Below are 18,792 nucleotides of genomic sequence, written 5' to 3' on the forward strand. Positions count from 1 at the left end.
TCTCATCGAATTTATCGATCTCGAGTCTCTGCAACGCTTCTTCCTCGTACTTGCCTCGCGCGCGAGAAAAGGGAATAAAAGAGAATTTACGCGCGATTAATCCTTTCAGACACGATTTCCACGGAGCTGTTGTTGCTGTTGACGGGAGCGTTCGTCGTCGTGGCGGCGACGTCCGCTTGCCCGTGGGCGCAGCACGTGGTGGACCTTGAGAGCTCCTGCATCTGCGACTACAACCTGGCGCGCGAGCTCTCGGTGCAGTGCGACGTGGTGGACTACGAGCTACTGCTGTCGGCGATGCGACGTTTCGCCGCCAAGACGTCTGTCGATCTCTTCTACATCAACAACAGTACGATCGGCGTGTTGAGGAACGGCTCGTTCGCCGCCCTGAAGATCAACAACATACAACTATCCGGTTGCCACATCGGCACTATCGAACCCGAGGCCTTTAAGGGCCAGGAGAACCATCTGAGGAGTCTGAATCTCAAGGACAATGAACTTGCGGAGATACCCAGCATCAATCTGAAGAGCCTGAGGAACCTGACTGTGCTGGACCTCTCGATGAACAGGATCACTAGGGTGAACGAGAACGCCTTCGCTGGCACCAAGCTGATCACGTTGAAACTCTCCGATAACGAGGTCACTCTCGCCGCCGGGTCGTTCCGCGGCTTGGAGAGGACACTGAAGAACCTCAATCTCAAAGGCACGCGGCAGAAGAAGGTACCAGACGCGCTCAGGGGTCTCAGCACTTTGGCCTTCCTCGATCTCTCGCAGAATAGCATACGCGAACTACCTGGCACTTCTGGCACAAAAGCCTTCGAAGGTCTCGATTCTCTCACGGGACTGAATCTCGAGAGGAATCTCATACAGAGTATCGGCCCAGACGCGTTCTTCGGTATCAAGAACACCCTGAGTTCCTTGAGTTTGTTGAACAACCTCATTCCGGATTTTCCGACGGCTGCCATCAACAGCGTCTATGATCTCAGAGTAAGTGCAAATAAGGAAGAAATTGCGGAAATTTTAAGTTAAGAGGATCAATTATAAAAACGCAATTGCTTCAAACAAATTGTGAATATTCCAATTTTCTACAAATCACAAAGCACGTTACGAATCTTTCACTAGTTACGCGTTTTTCTGACCAGTCCGTTGCCTCTTCGTGATAATGAAGTGAATTTATCGCGAAAATGATCGATGTTTTACAGGTACTGGACATCGGCTTCAACCTGATCACTGAACTACCGGTCAATGCCTTTCAAAGGAACCCGTCGATTACTCTGCTAGCGATCGACGGTAACCCGTTGTCCACAGTACCGGAAGAAGCTCTCGCTCGACTGAACGGTACCCTGCGCGGCCTGAGTCTGGGAGGGCGGTTCCTCATTTGCGACTGTAGGCTACGCTGGATCGTCGAATGGATCAAGACAAGGGACCTGCAGGTCACCAGCCGCGAGCGAAAGCCGCAATTCTGCGGCAGCCCGCACAGGTTGCAAGACAAAAGTTTCTACAACATCGACCCCAACGGTAAATTCAGCAATTAATTTGGAAAATTCACTTCTCTCCACATTCAAAGAAAATGAATGAATCAATCAATCTTAAAGGTTTAACATTATCAACTCGAAAATTTGAATATTCTCTTAATCAAGCAAATCTATAAATATAAATCTATAAAAAATCTAACTGAATTAAAAAATATATTATTATATACCGTTATCTATTGTATTATTATCTATTGTATATTATTGACTTAATTTAAAAAATCTATAAATGTATAAATCTTTAAGAAATTTAAAAAAATTCTAATTTTCTCGATTTCAAAATTAACTTCGATTTACGAAGATTACAGCAGGATATTTCACAATCTAAATATAATATAAAAATCCAATGCTCAAACACGACGTAAAACGTAACTACTTGCAGATATGAACTGCGAACGACCACCCGAGATTGTCGGGATAGGAACGGTAGAGAGCGTGGACACGAGAGAACCAACGGAGACTATAGTCGGAGACGTCGGTAGCTTTCCTCCGACGGCTCGATCGACCACTTCCACGACCGAGATGATCACGAGCACAACCTTCTCTACTACCACAGTAACGGTATCGTCATCAACCGAGGAGAGAAGAACGGCACCACCACCGGTGCCGCCTTCCACTTTCATCCCTACGAGTCGACCGACAGCTGCACGAACCGGAAACGTCGTGATCATGAGGACTACCCCATCGCCGCCGAAACAGCCGCAGGACCAGATGCAACAACATCAACCAAGGCCACCGCTGGTTCTAGGATCACCCTTGTATAAGTCAAAATCGGGCGAGAAGGACATCGTGGTCAAAGATGTGCTCAGGCAAGACAACGCAGTTATTATATACTGGGATACCGAGGCGACCAACATCCTGGGCTTCAGGGTGATCTACCGACTGTTCGGGGACAACAATTTCAAGCAGGCGCCACCGCTCGAGGCCAGCGAGCGAGAGTTCAAGATCAAAAACGTGCCGTCGCAGGTAGGTGGATTCTTTCAGGATGAACTCGATGCTTTGAAAACTAGGCGAACCTAATTTCATGGTCGAATCGATTCAACTCTTTCTACTTGTTGGTATCACAGGAGTGCATCGTTGTTTGCGTGGTCTCGCTGGAGGAGACCAACATCACGCCAGCGAATGTGCCGTACAACCAATGTCGCGAAGTCAGGACGGAGAACTCGCCGACCTCGAACATGGACAAGATCACGATCGCCGCGAGCGCGGCGATCTGCGCCACGATCGTCGTCGCGGTCATCATCTTTGTGGTGGCGAACCGACGTCGCGCTCGGAAGCTGCACACTTTGCACAGCATCGACCAGACGAAGATGGGCGGCCCGATCGCCGGTCTGCCTGTCAACTGCTGTTCGAACGTGGGCCCGACACCCAGTCCCGGTGGACCCCTGTCGTCGATGGCCACCTTGAGCGCCTACAACACTCAGAAAGAGTGGGACCAGGTGTCAGCTTACAGCAACAGGAGCATACCGCGGCCAAGGATCTTCCCGATAGATCGGCAAGGTAAGATAGGTATTTTCACACATTCAGACTTCAGACACAGACCAGCTGACGTTTTATGATTCGTAATTTATGATTCACGTGAAATCACGTGATTTTCAGGGTCGATCACCAGGGCGTCCTGCATCGACGACGTGCGCTCCCAAGCCGGACACTACAGCGGTAAAGTATCTACTCGGTCGATCGCCGACGGCCAGTCTCAGCACAGTTTCTCCAACAACTCCACGCGGTATTTCGCCAACGCTGCGTTAGCTTCCAACCTCGTCAACACGAGACCAGGTAAGTTGTTTGCTGCTTAATTACAGTCTATATATACATGACACTTTCGTTTGCTAATGGCTAATGATCAATTCCTCTCGTCACACAGAATTGCGACAATCGCGCCAGTCGCTCGCAGCCGCCTCGGATCGAATGTCCCGGTCAAATTTCTCCACCAACCACTTGCCACCGCATTCGTCGGCCAGGCGGCAACGACCTCGTTCACGCAACCGCACCCTGGAGCCGAACCCGCCGCGACCCGGCAGCCGATACAGCCTGGCGGACTCCACGCATACCCTCAACAACTATGACGAGAACAACTGGACCGATCACGACATGGACATCTACATGGCTCGCAACCCTACCACGAGGAGCGGTCTCGTGCCACTGTAAAGTTTGGCGCGTCGAGACACGGTGGTCTCGAGATCTCGTCGTTCATTCTTGCTCAAGCATGTTCAGTGAGATACCTGGTCCAAGTCGCGACTGTTCTCGTCCGCATGACGTTCTAAGCTGAAGAGACGCCTAGCAAAGTCTAAATAATCTCAACGACCGCTCTGATTGTGAGGACAGAAAGTCTCGAAACGCGTCGAGTGTCAAGAAAACGTTCATTACAATGGCGATCACGTATCTTTGTACGACTTTGTATCAAATAAGTCAAGTGCTGAAGCACTTACTCTATTGTTAGAATTTTTAGATAGGTAGGTAGATCGATATAGATAGATAGATTCAATATTTCGAGCAAACATCTCTTCGACGCTTAACAATTCGAAGATTGCCTGGCTCCGTTCGCGACCATCGATCGCTGACACTGCGACAGACGTTACTGTGTAACGCTTGCGCGAATATGCGATCAACGTGAACGTAAGCATCAGGTCGAGAACTGGCCTTAGATATATGTACATCCCTGTGTAGCAAACCCTAAGCAAACCCTACGTAAGTGTACTCTACTTCATTACCGGATCGTCGACGAAGCGGGCGAGCCGACAGCGCGCTTTCGGCAGGCTCGAGTTTCGACACGATTCCCGGACCAATCGTGGCGCGACACTTCGCACGACGGACTCGGCGATTCTACCCAAAGACTGCGACGTCGAAGTGTCTGTCTTCGAAGAAACGCCACCGCGCGACCAAGCGTACCGACATACCCTGAGAACGACGTCATTCTCGATCGCACGTTCGGCGAGACGAGATACTTTTCAGGAGCCTCCCTTGACTCTACTTTATTTTATAACATATATACTCGCACACGTCGTATTCGCTTGTGCGCGCGTCGCCATTGATGGCGAGAACAATTCTCGTCGTCTCTGACGCACTGACGACAAATAAAGAGACCTTCGCTACTCACCCTGGTATCAGAATATTCCTTTCCCAACGGAACCTGATCTCCTGCACGAATTCGTGCCAGAGCTGGGCCAAGGCCGTCGCACCGCCCAAATTATGAGTGCAATGCGCTGCGACGACCGACATACGCCACACCAGACTGTCCATCGTGCAGGTCTTCACGCCTTTCCATTGGTCATCATCCATATTACACACACTGATGTCACCATAGGGAAATCTCTGCAGAGAATGCAATTATCTATAATTATTATATATACGTTGGTAGGTTGAAGCGAGTCTTTTGTAAGATTAATCGGCGGCTTTGATTATTTAAAAATTTTTTAAATTTAATTTTTGAAATATTTAGAAAAAAAATAAGGGAACAGTGTATTGTATGTTTTGCAATAATTAATTTTAAAACTGCTAGAAAACTGAACGTACCGAATTCTCCTCCGCGTCTGGAAAGAGAAAGTAAAGTATAGGCAGCAGTATTTCCTCAGAGATCGGGCCCTCTACGTTCTTGCTCTTCTTCGAGTTGGTCCTGCCCATGACTGTCGAGATCGTAGGTATTCTGGATTCAGTGAGCACGTTAAAGGCGGAGCTTAACATTTGATCGTCACTTTGAATGTAGGATGCGTTGTCACCCAACAATTCTACCATGGACTTTTGATTGTTGCAGAGATGCAGAAAATCTGTCATGTATTCGCCGAGCAAGCAAGCCGGTGACGATACCATTTTTACTAGCACCGACCATATGGGAGCGAGTTGCGGCTCCAGATCAGAGAACCCTTCGCTGTCTACGACAACGCTGTCCGACATTTCTGGCCATGTGGTGAATAAATGAAGTTCACTGCAATCATCGTCACAAGTGGTAAGAGATGTCTCAAAACTTGTTAAAATTTTTGTTTGCTTAATAAATACCCGACAGGATCGAATGTTGCGCCAAAGGGAAGCTTGCCCAATTCGGCCACACCTAATGTTTCCCCTTGCATGAAATCGAAATCCGGAGGTTCCTGCGTCCATGTGCTGTTCGTCCAATCCTTTAACAGGTAAGAGAATCTAACAGACACTGTCACAGAATCAAGTCTTACTGAGCAGCCTTCTCTGACTTTTTGCTTGAACAAAGCAAGTAGACCTGTAAAATAATTACAACATAATTATTATATTTTAAGCAGCAGGTCAGTTTGAAACATACAGAAGTACATACCAGTAAGGTATTTGCAATGCGATGGAATCTTCTTCAAATGCACCATGTCAAGATATGCACAAGTTCCTTTACCAGCACAGCCACCGAGGTACAATTTTTGCCAAGGTTCTTGCACCTGTATGAATGCAGGGATGTAACTAAAATGCATAGATAAATTTGAATAGTTTATGTCACAAATAGAATTTTGATGTATGCATATTAGGATTATTTACCAATTCGCATTGTTAGTTGCAATTGTCAGTGAACTAAGCAAGATCTTGATTCGAGTTTCATCTATCAAGTTTCCTTTCCGCGCTGGTATTAAAACAAGAAATTCTCTACAACCATAATAACGAGCTATTTCCATACAATTCTCATCAAGCCTCACAAAATCATTGGATAAATCCAAGGCATCCTTCTGACATTGCGTCCATTCCTCCTCCTGTTCTTCTAGAGGACTAGCTGCATCCTCTTTTTCATCTTCTTCCTTCTTTAGCTTGTAGTGCTTCAGCAGGAATTCCACATCTGAGATATGTGCAATTGTTAACAGGAGAGTCATTTAAGACTCAAACTAACACAATAGTAAAATTTACTGACATATGTGTATCATATTGAACCCATGAGTTTGTAAATTTATACATTGTTAGATATACAATTACAAACATATAACAGTAAACCGTCTATCAGAAACGATCGTGTTGAAAACATGAACCTGCGAAATGCAGCTTCTCCGAGGCCTCGTGCCATTGACAGTTGATAAAATCCCCCGGTTTGAGAGGACCCGCGATCTTCGTATGGGGCAATTTCCATTCGTGCGTAATTTCCTCCAATCGCGCGATGAACACTTCCCATTCGGAGGCAGTAGTAAAATCATGGTGATAGAAGTCCTCGATTTCGACGTTATTCATCCTCACCGAAATGTTGCAATTTCAAAACAGCAGTGTTTGCGTTTGCGATCCTGCGTTCCAAATATATTTGACATTTGAGTACTGTCGAGTCAGCTGATCGTTTTCGCAATTTTCCATGTCGCCCATAGATGGCAGTAAATTAATTTCCAGTAGGTGGCGATATCTCGCGATAATTGTTTGAAACTTTCCATTCGAAAAATTTGAATTAAGATCGTTACAAATAGTTGCTTTTTAGATTGCGTTCCGATATTCACTGCTAATACTGAAAATACATAGTTTATATCACGTATATTATAGATTTTCAGTGCTGGCAGTGAATATCAGAATGTGATCTCAGTCGATCATTTTATTCGTAACGACACGGGAGTAGTGAGGAGGTATAAGTGTGAACGATAAGGTAAAGAAAATATACGATAATAACGAATTAAAAAGGTTAACACGTGAATTTCAATTAATTGATTGCACAGGTTCTTCAATGTTAATTATATAAACTGATTTGAACGATCGATTCATCATTTCAAGATAGCACCGTGATAACAATCGCTAACTGCATTATGCAATCATGCAATTAATATTATATTATGCTTCCTGTAATATAATGCCAGTTTATTTTATTATATTGCTATAGAGTTGCTATCTCGATGAAGAGAATTTTCGTCTTCGAAGGGCGATATCTGAAATTAGGTTATCTTATTTCGTTAGTGGTTGGCCGCTTATGTCAATGTTGACAACTTGTTAACCGACAAGAATTAAGAAAATTGTTTCCTTCCAGATTTGAGTGATCACGATAGCAATGCCTTTCGCCAATCGCCATGCATCTCACGCTGGCGTCAAAAATTATTTTTATGTGGACACGGGGAGTCGTGCAAGGAGGATTAGAAAGGGGAGAAATATGCGCGGCGGAAGCCTAGCATGCAGTGGTGCTCAACAACGAATTCTTCTCGAAGAGTCACATCGTTAACTAAAGTAATCGAAGATTAAAATTCATATTATTTATCAGATATGATATTATGCATAGAATATTGCGATGAATCCAATAGCAATTACAAAGCTTGCTTCTTCTGGCAAAGTTCTGTTAACAAAACAATAAATTGCAGAAATTGAGGAAAATCTTTTGTATGTTCTGTTTTAATGCAATTAAATATTTGTACAATGGTAGATGCTAGTTAGTTTCTAATGGTTGTTAATCTGTCATTGTACTCTAGCAAATTTTGTTGTGTTCTTACTGCCAAGATACCAACAAAGTTTGTAGCACACATACAGAATTTTGATAACTTTATGTATCTACACAGAATGTTGTACATGACAAGTCTTTTTTAATTTATACTTTAGAAATGAAGAAAAAAGTTATATAAAAATATAGAAAGTGTGAAAACCAAGTAGAAGAAGCACAGTTGATGAAATTGTTAAAATTTCAGTTCCAAATATTAAAATATTAAAAATAAGTCTTTTTTTGTACAAAATGAAAGAGAAGGAAGATTTTCTTGTATAAAATGAAAGAAAAGAAAGAAAACATTAAAGATACATTCATAGTTTACTATTGTATTTAAATTAAGTTTATTTAACTAATATTTTGATCTCAATTTTATAGCAGGATGAACCTTGTTGCTATAAATGCGGAAACAGTGTCGGCAAACAGTGGGATGGTGCCGTGCGTATTAACAGAAACGCAGCGAGAAACTCTGCCGCTGATTAAATCGGCACAGCGATTTACTCGTATTTAGTAACACCTACATACGACCTACGCACACCAATGTCGACCGATGTGAGGTGATAATGCAATGATAATGACGAGAAGGTTGCGCGGCACTGAACGGACGTGCGGCGACATTGGCGTAGAGAATGTTGGTCGGAATACGTTATCATACAAATAATACATATTATTATTATAACTTGTTAGCGAAATTCCTAGATAAATTTCGCGATAGTCTCTATGTGCCAAAGACAACCTTCGGCTTCGTCGCTTTCTTTCAGAGTAAATAATTTCTCAAGAATCTCGCTCGCAAATACATTCCTCTTTCTCTTTTTCTGTAGTCTTTGAGTTTCAGGATAAGCGTTTGCCCGTGTTAATTCTCACTGTGACCCTTTCGGAGCCGCGCGCGCCAATGCCGAGGGTGATGCGTGCTCTCGGGATCGCTCGGACGTGACGCGCTTTAGTATCGCTAACTCCGGTAACGCACACGCACCGCGTGAGATCGCGAGAGGACCGATTTCCCGGCCGGCGCCGCGACACTTTGCGCGAGATGATCCCGACGACATGAACCTCCTCCGTCAGCGGCGGTTTGCGCCGCGAATTGCGATCGATAAGGCAATCTTTGTGAGATGCTGCACGCCGAGATTCAGCCACTGGGATTTCTTTGCTGCGATTCGTTATAGGGAAATCGCCGTAACTCCACTAATAAGACGATGAGACGAGAGGCTGATTAACGCGTTTCGTGGATTTGTCGTGCCGCCGTCCACTCAGCACGTTTTTGTTTTCATCGGTTTTCTGCCTTATCATGGATATCCACGGATATTTAACGAAACCGCAGAACCTGCGGCGTATCGAGTGCGAACGCAAATTTGGCAGAATTTTCGTTACGTAGCGACACTAGCGGTGTTCGCGACGAGATTTCTTCTTCCTCGGCGCGTAGGAAAAGGCATTGTACGATAAGCCGACGAGAGCGTGAGCCGTGATAACGGGAGAGTAAAAATATTAGCTTTAACATTATAAAATAATCCATTGTCAATATTCGGCGAGACATGCCGCGCGAGAATTACCGGGAAAGAAAAGACGGGCTGCGACAAATACACCTCTGTTAATATTTGCGTACGTCTTTTGAATTTCATTGATCTTATCATTCACATCTTCGCAATTTCTCGCGAATATCCGCTTAATTATCTTAATCCTGTCGCTCATATGACTATAAATATCGTCTGTATCCGCTCGTCTGCTTATAATGCATTATTTTCGCAGATGTGTATGCAGATCCGTTTTTTGCCGTGAGCGCCGAATTGATGATGCAATAAATGTCCGAAATCTGTAAAAATCGAGCCAGGTGAGGTCATTGGCGTCGAAATAAAGGACACCCGGTGCTGGAAGTGACGTGTATATGCAAACGTCGTCGTATGCAACATCGTGAGTGTGTCAAAGTTGCCTTTATAACAACTTTTCAGCAGTTTCAGAGCACGATTCCGATTCGTGCTTGTCGTCTCAAATTTGCATTTATATTTTCTCATTAAGCAGATTCGTTGTGCGTCGTTGACGACGCTAGGAAGAGAACTCAACGAGAACTGCGTTGGTTCGATAAAAATTGAATGTTTCGAAGAACATCAGAGGCAAAGGTTGATCCGCGACTGTCGCAATCATCAGGAATGTTGTTGCATTCTTCGATCGCGTCGTCGAGCGAGTTTGACAGTCGCTCGTAACTCAGGCATCGTCGCTGGATGGGAAGAGGTACTGTGGGATCTCGACGTAGCGAGTACCATCGTGCTCTCAAGAATTTCGCAGGCTTTGCCTGCAATGCTACGGCGATTCAACGGCATATCAACACGGACATATCCGCGCCACTGGGCGCTCGTAGTCGCGAGTGTCGCGCCTGTTCGATCGGTGGTGGACGAATCACATTGCTGCAGAGGGTAAAGGTGATAGCTCAGCGTGTACCGGCGCAGCGCGGCGCTGTATTGCGCGCAGGCAGAGCGTGCGCAGAGAAAAAGCGGGCAGTGAGGTATCGGCGAACGGGCCATACGGTTCGATCGGGCGGAAACACAATCGCGCACGTGTGTCTGGTGTGCAAACGCCGCAACGTGGTGCCGCGTGAGAGCGTGTCCCCTCCGTCTTATTAATTTTTTTCACTGTCTCATTTGCTCTTATCTTTCTACGTGTACAACCACGTTGCACGGAGACGTGGGCGTGCATGGTGATGCAGACGCGGCAGGCTATAACGGCTGGAATTGTAACGTGGACCAGCGTGTAACACGCGCGAATTTTAACAAGGGACGCAGTCGACTACGTGCATCGGCCGCAAACCTGAGAAGATGCCGGACAAGGTAGCGCCAGCAGAGAAGGTCCTGCAACCGAGCTCCATAGGGCCAAATGGTGACAGTGACGACAACATACAGAGCGACCAAGGCGTTAAGCTAAAGAAGGAGCTCGGCCTATTAGATGGAGTGGCGATTATTGTCGGTATCATTGTCGGCGCAGGTATCTTTGTGTCGCCGAAGGGTGTGCTCGAAAACAGCGGCAGCGTCGGTCAAGCTCTCATCATCTGGGTCTTTTCCGGAATTCTGTCGCTTATCGGCGCTCTATGCTACGCCGAGCTCGGTAAGTAATCTAATCTGTTGTATATTTTACAGCAGAAAGAAATTTACATTTCCGGTGTTTTCGAGCTGGCGCGCTCGGTAGATGGCGTTAGAGCAGCTTCAAGACGATCACGTGCTTATTTCATTCAAAGATCTGGGTCGAATAGAGAAGGAATACCTGATGTTTCTTTTTTCTATTAAAAATATAGATATCTTCAATGAATGCTCTGTTGTATGTATTAAGGAGTGAAAGACGCGATAGGACCATCATATATAAGTTATTCAAAAAGTGGCATCTTCCGTTTCTCGTTTTCCTTCTATCTCGAAGATATTTAACTTATATTCTAATCTTCTATTTTTAAGATAGACTTTAGGGTAAAAATAAATTTCTTCTACCCTTAAGTTTGTCTTGAAGAAAATGTGTTAATCGTCAGTACAAATATGTGACAAAATGTAGAATATGGTATCATGACTAAGATATTCCGGTATCAACGACCCAAAACAGTACACAATGTCGTGCGCGGGTCTATTTCCTCCTGAAAATCACGGGAAATAACGCCGCCGATACACTTGGATATTCTTAGACAGTCGCTCTGGCGAAATTGCGCTCTACATCGAATTTTTCATGGATGCATGTCCTTTATTTCGAAATTTCATCGAGAGTCTCACACATTGTCACCAAACAGAAAACTTTGAACGGAAAACTTTGAAACAGAAACTCTGAACAGAATTTCACAAATTCTGTTCAGAGAATGGAAGTTTGTAGTTTATTCTCTGAATGTTAATCAATTTGCACATATTTATTGCCACTTGTACTGTTTCCTCTTTTTCTCTTTTATCTCGTCCCTCGCACTTTATCTACTGTACAGCTTCTCCTTATCTGCTGATAGAAGATGTACTTTTTTCAGGATAAAATTACCGTCATTTATGCTTCAAATAACGAAAATTTTCATTTACGAAGAATTCGTTGGCAAAATATGGACCCTTTAATTTTATAACGTGACAATCACTAGGCTCAACAAGTTACCGAAATAGGCAAGTGTGAAAGAGATTTCGAGTTATTACTTCCCTTTCTCCTAGAATACTTTAACATATATATAAATATCTTATGTAGAGCGAGAAATTTAAATATATAATTATTTAGCGTATAATGTGCATCGATATAATTCGCATTCTTGGTTACTACATTAATTAATGATTCGATAATGTATAACAATAACCTCGATATTTCTCTAGTACTGATTGTGCGGAATGTCTCTGCGTTGCTAAAGTTCAAAGTGTATCAATGACGGTGTAATCACATTTCGACGACACAATCATCATATGACTTCAGCAGTAATGCTCACATCAAATTATCAGTATTCCTTTTTCGACATCGAATGTTTTCAACGTAACGAGTGGAAAATTTTAAAACATTTATTGTGATTAATCTTTGATGATACATAAGTTTGAAATATTTCCTTTTCGTTGCAGATACAAATTTTCTATATTTTACTTGGAATTCTTGAATTATCTTCGAGTATATAATCGCTGTTATGAAACAGCGAAGTTTTTGTACGAAATATGACGTGCTGCTGATAATTACGAAATTAAACGACAGTAAACTTATCAGCGACGCGACTGAACGCGACGCGAACTGAAGATGATTTCTAGTGTTGAATTTTTGCACCAGCAGAACGTAATAAATTTCATAATTTCTCTTGTTGCTTAGTTGAAATATGAAAATATTGTTTTAATTTCTTCGATAGGGATTTTTAAATGATAGTAATATAATCGATGTTTATTTTCGTGCTGTATTATTTTCGCAATTGACAAATAATTTATGTCCATGGGAATCGTCGCGCATGAAAGCAAAAGATGTAAAAATGAAAAGATCTATAAAATAATAAAGATATGTCGCTGATAAATCGAGGTTGAAGGGCTGCGCGACTGTTTCGTCGCGTGCAAAAGGATCTAATTAATTCATTATTAATGGGAAGGGAACATACGGAGAGTACAAATTATCGGTGCTTTCGTGATGCACGTTTATACGCTATTACTGGCTGCAATTATCGCATGCCGTGCGTTAATAAAGAAGAAGATGCGCAACCGACATAATTGTTCCGCTAATAATCACTTTACAATGAAGAAAAAGCAGAAAAATTCAATTACACTGAAGACGCGACAATTATTCACAGTATTCACATGGCGCGGTATCGCGGATGTGCGAGAGACCACCACGATATCTCGAAAAACACGAGATGGGCGTGCGTGATAAAGTATATTGTCCGGATTCATCATCACGGGTAGTTCGGCGAGAAAACAAAGTCGACTCATGCGCGTGCCACGGCTCGGTGCTCGCAAAGTGTGTGTCAACTAATGCAGCGGCGGCACGCACTGACGCACGCAATGTTTGCTCAATGGGAATACAGATGGTACAAAGGCAACCCTCCTTTTATGTCCGCAGGTACGATGATCCCGAAATCCGGTGGTGACTATGCGTACATCAGTGACGCTTTCGGACCGTTACCTGCATTCCTCTACCTCTGGGTGGCATTATTCGTCCTGGTCCCAACGGGGAATGCCATCACCGCTCTCACGTTCGCGCAATACATTCTACAGCCCGTATGGCCAGGTTGCACTCCTCCGTATGCGGCAGTACGGCTACTAGCTGCCGTAGTCACGTGTAAGATGAATATTATCGCGAAGTTATGAATGCATATGGGGCGAAGAAAGCAGAAGAGTCGAGAAGAAAACCAGTAGGCCTATTCTATAATCGCTTTTAACGGCAATGTTGTTATCGTTACGTTATGGTTGCGCAATTTCTCTATTGTATATTTTATATCTGCGAGACGATGACGTAATGGTAAAGAACGTTTGTTGTTATTATCAATTGCTGTTAGAATAAATCTACAGCATTTGTGTTTATAATCGGTTTGATAAAATTATACCTCTTAGTGGAAAATCAGAAAATCGTTTTAAGTCACATCAGACGTGTTGAACTCTTGGAAAAGGTATTTTGATTTATTTCGACCCATTATGTCGAATTAAGTCCCTAGGTTGTTTGGCTAGTAAACCCCATCTCTTCTCTCTTTCCCTCTCCTAATCACATAAAGCCACTTGATACTACGAAACGGATGCTCCGCATTGACTATAGATGCCAGATGACGAATCGTGAACACTCACCTTGTTGGCCAAAAGTATATTTCGACACACGTGCTGCGCTGCGACGCACGGTCCACGCGAGAAATTGCGAATCCGCGAAAACATGAAAGCGCGAGCGCTGCGTACGCGACTTTTAAATATAGCTCGGAAGCGTTGTACGCGCATCGGATTGTCTCACTTGCTACAGCGATATTAACATACAAGCGACATATGTTAATTCTCATTCCGTTGTATTCGCAGGTCTCTTGACCGCTATCAATTGCTACAACGTCAAGTGGGCGACCAGGGTACAAGACATCTTCACGGGCACGAAAATCTTTGCCCTAGTGATCATCATGGTGGCTGGCTTCTGGTGGTTTTGCAAAGGTCACACGGAAAACTTCCAGCATCCAATAGCCGGAACCAACACTCAGCCTGGTTACATTGCTTTAGCTGTTTACTCGGGATTATTCTCCTACTCGGGTTGGAATTACCTCAACTTCGTGACGGAGGAACTGAAGGATCCCTACAAGTAAATAATGTCAAAATTGCTGTATCCTCCTTTCGCCCATCACGACTCTTCGATTAATTTATAATAGGGAGAGAAATGATTTAAAAAATAATTCAGGTAAAGTGGGATTGGTTATCTATTTTTTAATCGGGAAACACGTTCTATTAGTAAAAATTGATAACATACGGAATAGTTTATATTTATGCGTGTTAGATATTATGGTGCATATATCAGCCGCAAAAACGCAATTAGCATTTCAAATTCTCAACAGATAGGCTTGAGATGTGAGATTCCGTATAATAGCTGTGTTTATCTTATTTTTACAGGAATCTTCCGAAAGCAATTTGTATATCATTGCCATTAGTGACAGTGATTTATGTCTTCGCGAACATCGCCTACTTCGTCGTGCTTACACAAGACGAGATACTCGCTTCGAACGCCGTCGCCGTGGTAAGTTCACGCTCATAAATAATTGTGCACGTGGATATCGATCCATGTGATTGGTTCGATGCCAAATAATCGTATTCGTGTCAGTGTTCTTTTGTTATAGAGATGATAACATAAGGATAAATATACTCCATAAAGATATTGAAATTGTGTGTGTGTGTGTGTATGTGTGCGTCGTGCGTGCGTGCGTGTGCGTGCGTGCGTGCGTGCGTGCGTGCGTGCGTGCGTGCGTGCGTGTGTGTGTGTGCGTGCGTGTGTGTGTGTGCGTGTGTGTGTGTGTGCGTGCGCGCGCGTGTGTGTGTGTCTTAATCTTACAGACATTATATCCGGATTCAAAGACGTCAGAAAAAGATTTGCAAAACCTGCGATTTGCATGAAGAATTTGCTTTAATATGTTTATAAAAAAATACCGAAGATTGAACAAATAAAGACGAGATTTGCTCGATACGTGAGGGAAGCGCAATCTTTCGATAATGATAAAAAAGACGAGATAGCCATAGTATCAGCGAGAAATGAAATTGATTCAATGCGGCTGCCTTGGCGGAAAGATTATGCAATCTCGCGACTAAGATATTGCTTCACTTTCTAGCGTAACACTGAATCGCGGAATTTTCCCTTTCTAGACCTTCGGGGACAAACTGTTAGGCGTTATGTCGTGGATCATACCGTTCTTCGTAGCATGCTCGACTTTCGGTGCATTGAACGGCGCGATCTTTGCGTCATCCAGGCTGTTCTTCGTTGGTGCCCGAAACGGGCACCTTCCCACTGCCATTGCCCTGATCAACATCCGCAACCTAACACCGATGCCATCTCTCATCTTCCTCGTGAGTATCGTATCGCGCCCCGACCAAATTAAACGATTGTGAAAAGGAACGATTCCAGTTCATTTTGCAAAATAAAATGTTCATTCTTCAAAATCAATATCGAATTTGTCAACATATTCGATACTACAGTCGAAAAAGATATTTTCATCGATATTTTTTTATTCGTGATTTTCATTCAAGCAAATTTCGAATAACACTTGTGACCTAATTTTAGACTAAGATTTCCCTTCTCAGATAAATATCGAATGAAATAAATGAACGTCACAAACAACTCACGCGTTACTGATTTTGCAACGTTAATTAGAGGTGTCTCGTTGATAGAGAAAGGCGCCCGACGGCGCCTTAACAGAGGAACGTATCTTTTTTTCCTATCACTTTAATGGCCGCCAATCGAGTAATCTTACGAATGAGCATTTTATTAGCAGTTTATCGCAGTGTGTGAAATGTCTATTCCAGTACACCCGACCGGCGATCGTGACAATGGGACGTGTTAGCGGCCCACGTGACATATTTGATAGATACCTTACTGACGTATCAGAACTGAGCCGACAACGATAATGTATTTATCTTGAAATTTGTTTGCTCGAATCGGAATCGCTGAGGAATTTGCACGCGATACTGATGTAATGCGAAATTTCAAGTGAAATCGTTCATTTTTCAACATATTGACTGCCGCTGACTAATTTCCACTGATTGTTTCACTGTTCAACTTAAAAGTTCGAAAGCACGGCAAATAAATGCAATTTACAACGCGTATATTCGTTATGTGTTACGTTTTACGTGTAAATTAATATTACAATCGGTCATTGCGGACCAAAATGGCAGTCAGCATGTCGATCATTATTTCGGGCGAAGTGTACAACTGATGTCGCGACAATCTACGCTTTGCGTACGATATAATTCGGCTCAGCCCGGAGAATAGAATTAATTGACGTGTAAAGCAGGCTGACGAAATTACATTAAAGCTTGATGTTTTAATGAAATAAACGAAGCCAGCCGGGTCGTCGGAGTGTCGACACGCGACGACGCACTATGTGCGCTTGGCATCTTGATTTGCGACTCGTTAATCGAGTACGATAAATTGTCCTTTTCATGTCACGACAACCCCATCTCTCTTTGACGATCAGCAACGGAAGTCTGCCTGCGATCTCTACTCCTTCTGCGAATGAAAGAAAAAGAACGACCGCATTGTCGCGTTTTGAAGTCACGTCACGCCATTACGCATTGTGTAATTTCGTCGTTAAAATCTCATCATCTAATAAAAACACAATTAATCGCGTGTCAAAAACGCAAGTAATCATTTTAATTTGCCGGAAGACCAGCGTATACATCGCGAATTCCTCCGAAATTGAATTCCTCAAGTTCACGTGCGCCTCGTTTGTTAACTTCGAAATTTCGCGTTATTGTCGAATTTGGATCTGTTTGAATTGATACGTCAATTAAGAAGTTGATACACAATCGATTCTAAAAACACCAGTATGCGCGTGGAGCAATTTTTCTATTCTTATCATCGGACTCTCCACTTCAAGCGTTAAACTATAATTTCCGTTTCTAGTGCATTATCACCCTGGTGCTCCTCATCATAGAGGATGTCTACGCACTAATAAATTATGTCAGCTTCGTTGAAGCTCTATTTACCACACTCTCCGTGTCTGGTCTCCTGTGGCTGCGTTACAAAAGGCCTGATCTCGAACGTCCCATAAAGGTACGCACAATTTTCGATTCTTATCGTCATGACAGGAGTATCCTGGTGAGAAAAGTATCCGCGACAACTTCTATTCCTTCATTTAGCCGGGTTGATATTTGTATATTCTTGCATTCTCCAGGTTTGGATAGCTCTGCCAATCATCTTCTTCATAATCTGCGCATTTTTGGTCACCGTGCCGTGCTACGTATCGCCATGGGAAGTAGGCGTAGGCGTAATCGTAATAATATCTGGCATTCCCGTGTACTTGATCTTCATCCACTGGAAGGAGAAACCCGCATGGCTCGTCAATGGATCCCGTGAGTTACACGAGCATTATCGTTGAAGACTTATTATTTAGCAGCATTTGTTAGAATCGAGCGCCTAATCGTATCCATTTTTCACATAATTAATACTATTGTTTTGCAGATCATATCAATATTATATGTGCCAAGTTGTTCATGTGCGTGCAAGAGGACAAGACCGAGTGAGTACTGGAGAAAGCGCTGCGGTTGTTGCAAAAACAAGTTACGTACTGTGATGGCCCAGTGTACATTTGAAAGACTTTCTAGTTAAATTTTCCTCTCGATCGTATGATTAGAGTGTCAGTTACGCGACGATGGTTATAATAAGTATTAACAATATTGTACAATGGAGCGACGCCACTCCGTCGATGGTGGATTTACAATTTTTATACGTACACTCTCATGGCATATTGAGCCTGCAATTATTTATTGCTTACCATTCTGTGCCTGTACGCTACAATTGTAATTAGCTCTAGCGCATAACTGAGTGCCAATTATTGATACTGCCGGACACATTCAACTTTTGGAAATATTTGACGTAAAAACGTTTCTCGATACGTAATCCCCGCGCATGTACGAGCCACGTTTTTTCCGTGCCCGTGTATAATTCAACAATACATACGAGTACGTAGAAATATAAGATTAAGCATAATACCGATTTAGCAAAATCATATCATATAAAATTTCATCACATTTGATCGTTATGATAATAGTCCACTATCTTGTGTATATTTGATGGTTATGACGTTCATAGTTTACCGATTGTAACATGAAAACTTCGATAATTTCGTCTCGGGAGTAAAATCATCGGAGGTAACAAAGCACTAATGATCAGAAAAGAGAGCACAATATGCGCATTGTTAGCATGATTCTCTTATCGTACTAACGGTGATATTCATATATGCAGATGCAGACTGTGAAC

At 43.2% G+C, this 18,792-nt stretch overlaps 3 protein-coding genes and 1 long non-coding RNA gene across 5 annotated transcripts in view; 3 read left to right on the plus strand and 1 right to left on the minus strand.

Moving 5' to 3' along the window:
- The window catches only part of haf (leucine-rich repeat and fibronectin type-III domain-containing protein hattifattener), a 19,947-nt gene extending 15,328 nt beyond the window's left edge, over positions 1–4,619 (plus strand). For both annotated transcript variants that reach the window (XM_025301746.1, XM_019841813.2), the window contains exons 2-7: positions 110–984; positions 1,200–1,515; positions 1,912–2,495; positions 2,597–3,029; positions 3,129–3,305; positions 3,394–4,619. In XM_025301746.1, coding sequence (XP_025157531.1) covers positions 110–984; positions 1,200–1,515; positions 1,912–2,495; positions 2,597–3,029; positions 3,129–3,305; positions 3,394–3,677 — 2,669 coding nt within the window. In that variant the 3' untranslated portion in view covers positions 3,678–4,619. The remainder of the gene's footprint in view (positions 1–109; positions 985–1,199; positions 1,516–1,911; positions 2,496–2,596; positions 3,030–3,128; positions 3,306–3,393) is intronic.
- Positions 1–6,695, minus strand: part of Rab3GAP1 (RAB3 GTPase activating protein subunit 1) — a 25,372-nt gene extending 18,677 nt beyond the window's left edge. Inside the window, exons 1-6 of the mRNA XM_011142322.3 lie at positions 6,500–6,695; positions 6,021–6,312; positions 5,809–5,945; positions 5,523–5,736; positions 5,043–5,451; positions 4,627–4,841 (exon numbers count right to left, since the gene is read on the minus strand). Coding sequence (XP_011140624.1) covers positions 4,627–4,841; positions 5,043–5,451; positions 5,523–5,736; positions 5,809–5,945; positions 6,021–6,312; positions 6,500–6,695 — 1,463 coding nt within the window. The remainder of the gene's footprint in view (positions 1–4,626; positions 4,842–5,042; positions 5,452–5,522; positions 5,737–5,808; positions 5,946–6,020; positions 6,313–6,499) is intronic.
- A 320-nt stretch (positions 6,696–7,015) lies between these two features.
- LOC112589251 (uncharacterized) lies at positions 7,016–8,496 on the plus strand. Its single transcript, XR_003113396.1, has 3 exons — positions 7,016–7,092; positions 7,468–7,661; positions 8,287–8,496. It is a non-coding gene; the product is annotated as an uncharacterized LOC112589251 (long non-coding RNA).
- Positions 8,497–10,445: 1,949 nt separating this feature from the next.
- mnd (L-type amino acid transporter minidiscs) lies at positions 10,446–18,089 on the plus strand. The gene is made up of 8 exons (XM_011142325.2): positions 10,446–10,998; positions 13,423–13,641; positions 14,361–14,631; positions 14,937–15,060; positions 15,681–15,881; positions 17,437–17,586; positions 17,708–17,885; positions 17,995–18,089. Exons 1-8 carry the CDS (start codon positions 10,713–10,715, stop codon positions 18,054–18,056), a joined length of 1,491 nt encoding a protein of 496 aa, XP_011140627.1. The 5' UTR covers positions 10,446–10,712; the 3' UTR covers positions 18,057–18,089.
- The last annotated feature ends 703 nt before the right edge of the window (positions 18,090–18,792 follow it).

This window comes from Harpegnathos saltator, unplaced genomic scaffold (genome assembly GCF_003227715.2).
Source record: "Harpegnathos saltator strain DR-91 unplaced genomic scaffold, Hsal_v8.6 scaffold45, whole genome shotgun sequence".
Taxonomy (NCBI): domain Eukaryota; kingdom Metazoa; phylum Arthropoda; class Insecta; order Hymenoptera; family Formicidae; genus Harpegnathos; species Harpegnathos saltator.

What these genes read in the sequence shown, in the direction of transcription:
- mnd (XM_011142325.2), top strand. Translation starts at nt 10,713, where the DNA reads ATGCCGGACAAGGTAGCGCCAGCAGAGAAGGTCCTGCAACCGAGCTCC. An exon ending in TGCCATCTCTCATCTTCCTC is followed by an intron (nt 15,882 to 17,436) that starts GTGAGTATCGTA and finishes TTCCGTTTCTAG; the next exon opens with TGCATTATCACCCTGGTGCT. An exon ending in ATGGCTCGTCAATGGATCCC is followed by an intron (nt 17,886 to 17,994) that starts GTGAGTTACACG and finishes ATTGTTTTGCAG; the next exon opens with ATCATATCAATATTATATGT.